At 46.5% G+C, this 11717-nt stretch overlaps 1 protein-coding gene across 2 annotated transcripts; it reads left to right on the top strand.

The window, feature by feature from the left end:
• Window positions 1–3749: 3749 nt before the first annotated feature.
• LOC143885329 (uncharacterized) lies at window positions 3750–10100 on the top strand. 2 transcript variants are annotated; one of them, XM_077389446.1, is made up of 2 exons: window positions 3750–4450; window positions 8296–10100. In XM_077389446.1, the coding sequence occupies exon 2, from the start codon at window positions 8429–8431 to the stop codon at window positions 9785–9787; it is 1359 nt and encodes a 452-aa protein (XP_077245561.1). In that variant the 5' UTR covers window positions 3750–4450; window positions 8296–8428; the 3' UTR covers window positions 9788–10100. The 2 variants fall into 2 exon arrangements, with proteins under 2 accessions (XP_077245561.1, XP_077245562.1); XM_077389447.1 differs by lacking the exon at window positions 3750–4450 and adding an exon at window positions 4701–5145.
• Window positions 10101–11717: the final 1617 nt, after the last annotated feature.

Raw genomic sequence — 11717 nt, 5'->3', positions numbered from 1 at the left:
TGTGGATATACCATTCACTTACAGCGCCATTATTGGGCGACCCGCTCTCAGAGATTTGGGAGCAGTAGTCTCCACCCCCCACCTCAAGATGAAATTCCCCACCCCAACCGAAGTAGGGGAGGTCCGGGGACAGCAAATGATCGCGCACCAGTGCTAAGCAGCAAGACTGAGAGGAACCAATGCCCCGGCCGAAAACTTCACGATCGATAGCGAAGATCCCCGGCAGCGGGCCCGCACAATCAGAGGAGAGCCCGCCGAGGAGCTAGACTCCATCCCTCTAGCCGGAGAGACAAGTCCGGATCAGTTCCCTACTCAAAGGCCCCCTACGAGACCAGATGATCGACTTTCTCAGGATCAACAAGGACATGTTCGCATGGTCCGCTAAAGACATGCCCGGTATACCCAAGGAACTAGCCGTCACAAGCTAAATGTGAACGCAGCCCTTAAACCCGTCCGGCAGAAAAAAAGGAACTTCGCGATAGAGCGCCAAACTCACATAAAGGCCGAAGTGGAAAAGCTACTACAAGCCGGGTTCATCAGAGAAATCCGGTATCCCGAGTGGCTGTCAAACGTCGTCATGGTCAAGAAACCTAGCGGAGGCTGGCGGGCCTGTATAGACTTCACAGACCTAAACCGGGCCTGCCCAAAGGACCCCTACCCCCTCCCACGCATAGACCAACTCATCGACGCCACATTCGGGCACGAACTTCTCACCTTCTTGGATGCGTTCTCAGGCTACAACCAGGTCAAAATGCACGAGCCAGACATCCCGAAAACAGCGTTTATCACTGATCAGGGCGTCTACTGTTACACTGTTATGCCTTTCGGTTTAAAAAACGCGGGCGCCACCTACCAGCGGCTAGTAAATAAACTATTCCAGGCGCAAATCGGAAGGAACGTAGAGGTGTATGTCGACGATATGCTGGTAAAAAGTCTGGAAGCCTCCAAACACATCTCCGACCTTCAGGAAACTTTCAAAACCCTGCGACGAGCCCGGATGAAGCTAAACCCCGCAAAATACACCTTCGGGGTAACTTCCGGAAAGTTCTTGGGGTTCATGGTCAGCCAGAGGGGGATCGAGGCCAACCCCGAGAAGATCCAGGCCATCCTAGACATGGAACCCCCGGCAACAGCGGTAGAAGTACAGAGGCTCGCAGGTCGACTCACGGCCCTCGGCCGATTCATGCCCAAATCGGCAGAAAAGTGCCAACCCTTCTTCAAACAATTAAAAAACGTACGGGAATTCGAATGGACCCCGGCCTGCCAAGAGGCCTTCGACTCCTTGAAACAATACCTTCAAACACCACCTGTACTCGCCAAACCCGAGCCGGGGGAAGAGCTATTTTTATATCTAGCCGTCAGCCCCACGGCGGTGAGTGCGGTGTTGGCCAAGCAAAGCGACAAAAAGGAACACCCGGTGTACTACGTGAGCAAGACTCTCCACGGTGCAGAAATCCGGTACCTCAACATAGAAAAGTTTGCCCTCGCAGTCGTCAGCGCCGCCCGAAAACTCTGCCCCTACTTCCAGGCCCACCCCATTGTGCTTCTGACCGACCAACCCCTGAGGAAGATTCTCCAAAAACCAGAGACCTCGGGTAGGATGGTAAGTTGGGCCGTCGAGTTGGGAGAATTCGACATCCAGGTCCGCCCGAGGCCCGCTATCAAATCCCACGCCCTCGCCGACTTTATAGTGGAATCCACGGCCCTGGCCGCGGAACCAGCAACAACGGAGGACGGTGAGGGCCCCAACGAACAGACAGCTCGCAATGACGTCGCACCAGACTCAGCCAAGCAAAGCGACGACGTTCTTTGGACCCTACACGTTGACGGCTCAGCCGGCAAAAAAGGGCAAGGGGCGGGAGTGGTCCTCCACGGCCCGGAAGGATTTACGCTGGAATACGCCCTCATGTTAGATTTCAAAGCCTCCAACAATGAAGCTGAATACGAAGCCTTACTGGCAGGACTGAATCTAGCCGCGAAACTCGGCGCGGGAAAGTTAAAAGTCCATAGTGACTCCCAGCTCGTCGTCAACCAAGTGAACGGAATATACGAAGCCAAAGGCCTCAGGATGAAGAGATACCACTAGAAGATAAAAGAAAAGTTACAGGGGATGGGAGAGGTAGAGATCCTCCAGGTACCACGAGACATGAACAATCGAGCGGATGCATTATCAAAAATGGCCGCCGAAGAGACCCACGACTTCGGCACCGTGCTCACCGAAATACTGCTCCACCCCAGCATCGACGAGGTGCAAGTTTTGGAGATTCCACCTGGACCAAGCTGGATGGACCCCATCATGCAATACCTGAAAGACGGTATACTGCCCACAGACAAGCTGGAAGCCCGGCGCCTAACTGCAAGAGCCGCCCACTACGTGGTCCACGGGCCCAGGCTCTACAAACGGTCATACACATGGCCGTACGAGAAGTACATGAAGTGATCTGCGGAGACCACGGAGGCGGCAGGACTCTCGCTCAGAAAATCGTGAGGCACAGCTACTTCTGGCCTACGATCCTCAGGGACGACAAGGAGTTCGTCAGGAAGTACAGCCCATGCCAAAGGTACGCGACCACCCCCCGCCAACCGGCCACACCATACACGGCGATAGCAGGGCCCCTGCCTTTCGCCATGTGGGGCATGGATCTACTCGGACCCTTCCCAAAAGCCCCCGGGGGGCATACAATGTTGTACGTCGCCATCGACTACTTCACCAAATGCGTCGAGGTCAAAGCTGTGGTAAAACCCAATTCCAAGGCGACGGAGAAGTTCTTCTATCACGACGTGGTGTGCCGTTTCGTCATTCCAAAGACACTTGTAACAGACAACGGTCCCCAGTTCGCTAGTGCTGAATTCAGCAGATTCTGAGATAACCTAAGCATCGAACATCGTTTCGCCTCCGTAGCACACCCGCAGGCCAACGGGCAGGTAGAGGTAACTAACAGGATCTTGCTTCAGAGCCTCAAGAAGCGACTGGGAGAAGCCGAAAAAAACTGGGTAGAGGCACTCCCTAGCGTCCTCTGGGCCTATCGAACGACGTTACGGACCGCGACTGGCGAATCCCCTTTCAGTTTAACCTTTGGGACCGAAGCGGTCATTCTGCTAGAAATTGGCCTCCCCAGCTTCCGCACTGTGAATTATGACGAACAGGGAAATTCCGAGCTCCTCCGGAACACTCTCGATCTCGTGCTCGAAAAAAGAGAGCAAGCTCTTCTCCGAACCGCCTCCTACCAGCAAAAGGTGGCACGGTACTACAACGCCTGGGTAAAAAAGCATTCGGTTAGGCCCGGGGACCTGGTGCTACAGCGTGCGGAGGTATCCGACCCCGCAACACCGGAAAACTCGCCCCTAAATGGGAAGGAACGTACAGGATCGTTCGAGCACTCCGCCCCGGGGCCTACCAACTAGAATGCCTCGACGAGACCCCAGTCCCTCGCAGCTGGACCATGGACAACCTCCGAGAATTTTACTAGTAAAAAGACAGGGTAAGTTCCATGTTTTTCTTTAAAAGCATGACGAATGTTTGTTTGTTTCTTTTTGTGTCTCTAGACGCGAAGATGTATTTTCTCCTTAAACAAATCAATGGAATAGCGTTTCTACTTAAAACCATACGTATCTCCACTTTCCGGCCCATAATAAACGAGGGACCCAAAAGAAGATAGGGAGTGAGACAGAGGTAGTGTAGACACCCACATTTTGCTTTACTTTAACCAACAATAACCTAATATATTGATCCGTAGAATTTCATTGGTAAAGTATGCATCCTCAAATTTTTTGAAAAAAACAAAATGATAAAGAGATGTACCTGGTGAGATGATTAGATCCGAAAAATTGAAAAATACCCTGATTGGTGAATTTAGTGTGTTAAATCCATGTGAGAACCCCCTCTATCATTGATTTATATGTTTTAGGTCATTAATATCTTGATCTGACATTACGGATCATCAATCGGGACAAAATAAGCTAGGGTCACTTCATAGCCCGGACCCTGATTCCATTCCGAGACCCGATTTCCGTAAATCGTTAGATCAATGGCAGATCTTGACCTGGGTCTAACCATCCAAAACCACCTAACCTCTCCTCTCATCCTAACCATCCAAACCTCACCTAACCTCACCTAACCTCTCCTCTCATCCTAACCATTCAAACCTCACCTAACCTCACCTAACCTCACCTAACCTTACCTAACCTCACCTAACCTCACCTAACCTCCTATCCCATTCTCCTATAAATACCCTCTCATCCCACCATCCAAGAGAAGAAGAAAAGGAACCCCTCTCTTAGAAAATTCATCCCTCTCCCTCATCTCTTCAAGGGTTCGGCCATCCTTGCCGGATCGGGTGATTTTATACGTTGGGTGATATATATCAAAAGCAGTCATTATCAAGCAAGGAATCATCTTCAAGGAATTAACATCAAAGAAAAATCAAACACAAAGTGGATTTTCAAAGAGGTAGGCATTTATTTCAATTCTATGTAGGGTCTGCTTTCATGCATATCTTTTACTTTAAAAGAAAAACCATGTTAGGAAGCATCTAGGATCAATCCTTAATCATATTCTTCTTGATGGTAGACTTTGAAGTTATACATGTTTCCCTCTTCTCTTAACCCATCTTATCTTCATTTTTATTTTTCCCTAATGGTTCACACCCTGGTTCCCCCTGGTTAGCCTCTGGTTAGACCCTGGTTGCACCCAGGTTCGTTGCTGGTTGCACCCAGGTTGATGCTGGTTGCACCCTGGTTCCCTGCTGGTTCGCACCCTGGTTCCCCTGCTGGTTCGCACCCTGGTTCCCTACTAATTCGCACCCTGGTTCGCACCCTGGCCAGCCCCTGGTTGTACTCTGGTTCGCACCCTGGTTCACACCCTGGTTCCCCCTGGTTAGCCTCTGGTTAGACCCTGGTTGCACCCAGGTTCGCTGCTGGTTGCACCCAGGTTCCCCTGCTGGTTCGCACCCTGGTTCCCTGCTGGTTCGCACCCTGGTTCACACCCTGGTTCCCCCTGGTTAGCCTCTGGTTAGACCCTGGTTGCACCCAGGTTCGCTGCTGGTTGCACCCAGGTTCGATGCTGGTTGCACCCTGGTTCCCCTGCTGGTTCGCACCCTGGTTCCCTGCTGGTTCGCACCCTGGTGCACCCTGGTCCGCACCCTGGTTTGTACCCTGCTTCCTCCTGGTTAGACCATGGCTAGTCTCGGGTTTGCTCCTAACTTAGACCCGACTCACTAAACCCCATACCCATAAGCCTTAAACCCTATAACCATAGCCACACATCAACCCAAGCCATACCTTTGTCCACTCACTGAGGCACACCATTTATCCATAAATTTGGTTACATTAAATCTAACCCAGCCAGGCCACCTGCAGCTTAAGTCAAATCGCCCCAATACAATCCAACCAAGTGGGATCCCAACCCAGCTCAACTGAGTCAACTCTAGCCAACCTCCCTAGTCGAGTTGACCCAACTCTCTAGTCGAGTATGCTCAACCTCTTTAACTAATTGGACTCTCCCCTTAGTTGACTCAATCCAATTCCTTAATCAACCCATCCCAATGCAACCGAGTCGCATTCGACCAAGTTGCGGCCTTCCATGTCACAACCGAGTCATTCCCCTATTCTACTAATGCCCTTTTACACCTAATAGAACTTCCTCCCTTTTGCCTAACCAAGTCATATCCCAACACAATCTGAGTCGCATGTTTGAATCCATTTGGCCGAATCTCATAAGCCCGCCCATTTTGAATTCCCAAAATTCAAACCCTTGATGATTCCTGTATGCTCAATTCTTTGATGCAAATTCCCAATTCCAAAATCCCATTGCTAAATCAATGTTTCTGAATCTCAAGTCCAATGCTCAAATACAAACCCGATTCCTGATCCAAATACCAATCCTGTTTTCCAAAATCCAAGCAACCTCCCCAACGGAACTACGTGTGGCTTGATCCCCATCGCGGGGTACGTAGGCAATTTGGTACTCCCAAGTTCAGTCGCACCTTTCTCTATCTTTCTCATTCCCTCACACTATTTCATCATCTCTTCCATCCCTTTTTTCACTAACCTCGAGAATTTAAATCGATTTGTCTTGTGTCTTTCAGAACCGTTGGATCACGGTTTCCGTCGTAAGGACCCTTAGAGCCCAATTTAGGAACACCGGTGTCGTGTCGTGTCCTAAGTTTTAGGGAGTCCTAGAGTTAGGAGTCCGGCCTCATCACGGACGCTTGCTATGTATAGCAACCGTGCCATAGGTCTAGTTACACTAGTCACCCAATCTTTCCCTAGGACAAGCCTAGTAAACTAGGATGTAAGGCAAACCTGCATTAGTCTAAGGGACCATTTGCATTTAGATGAGAATCATATAGCATCTTAGATGAAATCCTAAGATAATAAAATCTTCAACTTGAATTAAATAACTTCTCCTAAAACTGTTGAAACAGTCAATCCCGTCTAGGTCGGTGTCTTAGTTGAGTTAGGCATATGTAACTTAGCTTAGGTGCACCGAACTACGTCGACTCTGATCCCAGTGAGGCTTGGGTACGTAGGCAGCTTGGATGTCTGATGGCATACCACCCGCGAGTCGGCACCACAAACAAATTGTGGTGTTTTGTATATTAATTTTCTTGTAAATGCTTAATCAAATCACTTAGGACTTTCCATGAAATTAGAATTTTAGGAGAACTTTCACTTAGATTGAATCCAGACAAATTAATAAATCAAGATACACATTTAGGATTCACATTGAAATTAGATCATAGGATGCATGTCACTTAGTTCGCACATTAACATAGAGTTGAATGAGCCATTTAAAATAAATTTAAAAGAGTTAGCTTTTGGAATCGAAGACCGATTATCGGGCAAGAATGGTGCATGTGGTGGATAACTCCCCATACCTTCCATTCTCGTAACCAGGTAGCGAGTCTAGATTTCTGGTTAATTACGGGTCCTAGATCCCACATCTAGGTGGCGACTCTGTCAGTCTCTTTCGTGTGGAATTCGGATTGCCTTAGTGATCCCAAGTTCACAGGAAAGATTAATTCAAATCAATAATAAAATGCACACGCCAATCGCGTGGATACGAGAGACCAAGAGAGAGAGAGCGGCGGCTCGCGCCCCACACCCCTCTCGCGGGATCAGGGTACCACAGTCTGGCGACTCTGCTGGGGACCACCTAACTTCATTAAAATTTCAAAAGATAATTCATTTGAATTTAATTTAACTGGCTCATAAAAACTCTATACTTGTTAGATTAGTTTGTCTTGTTTTATTTTCTCTCATCACATTTTACTCGAACTTAATTTAACAAAACCTGAAGGCATCATAGATTGCGCGAACTTATTGCACACACTTACATCACTTGCATCTAAACCCTTGCATCTCACATTCACACACGTCCTATTTTAGGAACCCGGAGTGTTATCTAGCATGGTTGACTGGGATTTCATCACCTGGTGCCTCTGTGCTAGAGAAGCATTCCACCCTTAGCCTAGTACCTTTATGGTGCGTAAACGGATCTATTGTTCACGTACTGATACGCCGGACACTGGTACAGTATATCGAACATGGATTCGCGCTAAGGGAACTCTTGGCCTTACCCCTAGATTAACCCACACATGCATGTAGTATACGAACACATGTGCATCACATGTGTGAGCCTAGTTTAGGATATCCTACCCATTTGTGTCTAGATTAGACCGTAGTCCATCTTCCAATGGCTACGATCGGTCCTAGGTACACAAACAAAGTCATGAGTTGAGATCCTATCTCCACTCCGCTAGATTAGGATTAGGGTTGATGCCTTCAGGTAACACTGATAAAATGTGTGAAGAATAAAAACTTTCCCTTTGGGGTTAGGATATAAATCCCATCATTTCCAAAGATCTCATAGGATTAGTCATTCATGATCTATCCGTTGAAAGTAATCCTATGCAATCTCATCTTTTGATCATGTGTCTATCATTCGTCTTTTGTGGGATTCGATTGTGTCTTCATTGGCGGAAATTGTGTCTCAATCATTTGATCGTGCAATCTTGATGATCCAATCTTGCCTGTACCCTTGATCTCTTCCTCCTCTAGGGGCTACCTTTTTCAAGAATATTTCTGCTAAATCCTTCAGAGTTTACTCTCATAATCCTTGAACTAAGGGCATTCCCCTATGCGAATCTGTCATCATTGTCATGTCTTGGTCCTTTAGGATTCATTCTATTATCCCAATTACTTGCTTAAATGTGTAATATTTTTCAGTCATTGAGAAGAAACACTCCATGAATGTCAAGCTCATATACCTCGTGTTCATTATTTCCATGACAGAGCAGTAAACACCATAGCTAACCCTGCTACTCCTTGGGTTCGGATTTCTTCACGGTTAAAGAGAAAATCTGTCTCTCCGCCACCTTCCCTGAGAATCCCAGCATCTCCTTCTTTCTCAACCTCATCTTCGCCAATGGCAGACAACCAAGATGGTCTTCCACCCGCTGCCATTATCGATACTCTTACCTTGATTCTCCAGCAGCTTCAAGAACTCAAAGAAGAGAACCGAGTTATCAAGGCCCAGCTTTCTGAAAAGTTGGGGCCATCGTTGTCCAAAGATAAAGGGTCCATGCACCATACAGTTACTTCAGCCGCACCTGCCCAGCCAGTGTTCATTCCTATCCCTGACAAAACTGAAGAAGATTTTGAAAAAGAGCAGTACAGCGAAAATCGCAGCAGGCCTTCTCAGTCCATGGTTGATAAAGTAGTTATGGAGAAATTAGAAAGTCTTACCAGGAAGGTTCAGGACATTCAGTTTCAAGACCAAGGTGGTTTCAATCCGAGTGATCTCACACTGTTCCCAGAAATCCGTCTCCCAGCCAATTTTCAAATGCCGGACTTTGATAAATATGATGGTGTGGGTTGTCCAATCACACATTTGCAAATGTTCACCATCATGTGTCAGCCTCAAGGCTTATCTTCTGAGCAAATGGCTCAATTGTTCCCGGTTTCCCTGACCAAGGTTGCCAGGAGGTGGTTCATGGTCTTGGACAAGACTCGTTACAAGACATGGAAGGATATCGGCGAGCAATTCATCAGGCAGTTCAAATATGATGATGGTACAGAAATCACTAGAAAGGATTTGGAAAGGACCAAGCAAGACTCGAGGGAGTCCTTCCTAATTTTTGTGAAAAGATGGAGGAGAACAGCAGCGCAGATGATGGAGCGCCCTTCTGAGGAAGAGCAGGTCCAAATAATCATGAAAAATATTTCCCCCCAGCTCCAATATCACATGTCGTTGCAGTATTATCCGGACTTCAAACACTTTATCGTGGCAGGCACCCAAATAGAGGAGGCTATGGCTCAAGGTGTGTTCAACCGAAGTAACCCGAATACCAGAGAATTCAGGAAGCCTCCATCAGCTGAAATTAATAACCTTTCCCGCTCCAAGCCTCAGCCTTCAAAACCTCAGAACCCCATGGTGATGGATTATACCCAACTTGCTGTCGCACCTCGGCCACAGGCCCAGACAGAATTTACCCCTCTCCCTCTTCCGCCATCTGAGATACTCAAGGAGTGTCTAGCTTCAGGTCGCATAATCCTGCCCGACATTAGGGCTCTTCCTAATCCTTTACCAGCAAATTGGCGAACAGATCAACACTGCGAATACCATAGAAATTCTGGCCATCTCACTGATAATTGCATTGCCTTAAAATTCAGAATCCAGAGGTTGCTCGACAATAAAAGCCTTGTGTTTGAGCCAAGTCCCGTTGCTACCAATAACCTATTACCGAATCATGCAGTACTGCCGCCAGCCGTTCGCAATGCTTAAATAACTGAAGGTTCAAAGGGGCACAGGTCCGGTTGCGAATCCAAAGTTGAAAGTACCATTTATGAGCCAGCTTTCACCGAGCCTCCGAAGCTAGACAGTTGCGGCAGTTAAAGTTTTAGTCGTTTACTATTTTATTTTGAGTCAGCCATCATGGTCAGTACAATTGTTGAGTCCGGTTCTACAGTTCTAGGTTAATGCCTAGTCTAGGCAAGTTATCTTTTGTTTTTCTTTTAGAGTTGTGAATCCTGAACATGTTCAGGATAGGTTGTCAGATGTAGTATCTTTTTCTTTAAATAAAGTTTCAGTTCCAATAGTTCACTTGTGTCTATTTCTTAAGTGTGCTTCTGATCTTAAAATAAGACTCCCTCCTCAAATGAGAACAAAATTGACGAAACTCCACTTGAGTCACAACGATTACTTGAACAAGAGGAGGAGCGCCAATCTCAGCCTTTCAAAGATGAAATTGAAGTGGTAAACACTGGCACTGAAACCTTGATCCAATAAATGCCGATTGAAAATACATTACCCTCTGAAGATTGTGAAGAATTGGTAAACCCGTTTTGAGGATAAAAAGATGGTCCCGTAAGCGTTACCATTAATGTCAAGAGAAAGACCCAGATAGAAGGTTCAAGAAAGAATGAAGTGAATATCATATGCTATGCAAGGGGCATAGAGTGGAAATAACTTTCATATTTCCAATCAATGACCTTGGTTCTCAAATTCATAACATGAAGCCAACAAATTCAAGATAAGAAGTTCAAGAGCAAGTATTGAAAAGTGGTCATCAGATATCAAGAGTTACAAATCCATAGATGGAGGATGTCAAGGAACAAGTTTCGCTCTATGAAAGCCGAAAGCACGCATTAGAATCTTGAAAGAAGAAAATCCATTATCTTACCTGGAAATGCCGTCAAACTCCGTGAAAAAAAAAAAAAAGAGAAAAAAAAGAAATAAATAATCAGTACCAGACAGACTCTAGTAACCTAGATCGATTCCCAATCTGAACATCGAAAGGCCTCCTTTGGCCGATTAAATCCCAAAATCAAAACCCAATGTCAAAAGAATACCGATTTGCAAACCCTTCGAGCCTAAATCAAATTTTCTTGAAAACCCATCAAACTTGGGGCATTCCCCCGAACTACACGAGACCTGATCCCTACACTGGGGTACGTAGGCAGCTCGGTTAAACCGAGTTCGGTCGATTCAAAAGAAAAAGAAAAAGAAAAATCAATCGTTCCAAAAAAAAAAGGAGGGACAAGTTCCAAAAGAAGAGAAGATAATTATTCCAGAAAGAAAAGAAAAAAAGAAAAATCAATTAACCTTCAAACAATTTATTTTCAAACTAGGGGCATTTGCCCTGAACTACACACGTCCTAATTCCTACATGGGGATATGGAGGCAACCTGTTCACAGGTTTGGTCGAAATCTTTGTTGAGCCTTAAGCCATTCTTTGTAAAGCCCTATCCTACCTATAAAGTCCCTCCGGTGTTCAGATTTAATGATCTAGGTCCCGAAACACAAAAAGAAAAAAAAGAACGGAGTTTGAAGATCTGCTAGACTGAAAACCTGAAAGGGCGGTCTAGGCAAAATTTAAGATCATTTCCCTGCTAAGTTGAAAACCCGAAAGGGCGGCTTAGGCAAAAGCTAAGGGGATAGCCTGCTGGATCGAAAACCTAGAAAGGTGGTTCAGGCAAAAGTTAAGGCTAGCGCGGTCCGCCAAGTTAAAAACCCTGAAGAGGTAACTTGGTCACGGTAAGAGAATCAGTATAAGAAGGCTACAGCCGGTATCAAGACTGAAGATCAACTGAAATTCAAGCAAATTCAAGTGTTATCCTCAAAACTGGGGGCATTGAAGCTAAGCAATCTTAAGGGGCGTAATTAAATCCTTGAGGCATTACTGTTTCAAGGAAGAAGTCCCATGTGCACCAAT

The sequence above is a fragment of the Tasmannia lanceolata genome, unplaced genomic scaffold (assembly GCF_043159265.1).
Source record: "Tasmannia lanceolata isolate RefF3 unplaced genomic scaffold, GAP_Taslan_0.1 ptg000008l, whole genome shotgun sequence".
Classification (NCBI taxonomy): domain Eukaryota; kingdom Viridiplantae; phylum Streptophyta; class Magnoliopsida; order Canellales; family Winteraceae; genus Tasmannia; species Tasmannia lanceolata.
Note: the sequence above shows the minus strand (reverse complement) of the source record. Positions and strands in the feature narration are given on the sequence as shown.

Coding starts and splice junctions, on each gene's coding strand:
- LOC143885329 (XM_077389446.1), top strand. CDS start 8,429: ATGGCAGACAACCAAGATGGTCTTCCACCCGCTGCCATTATCGATACT.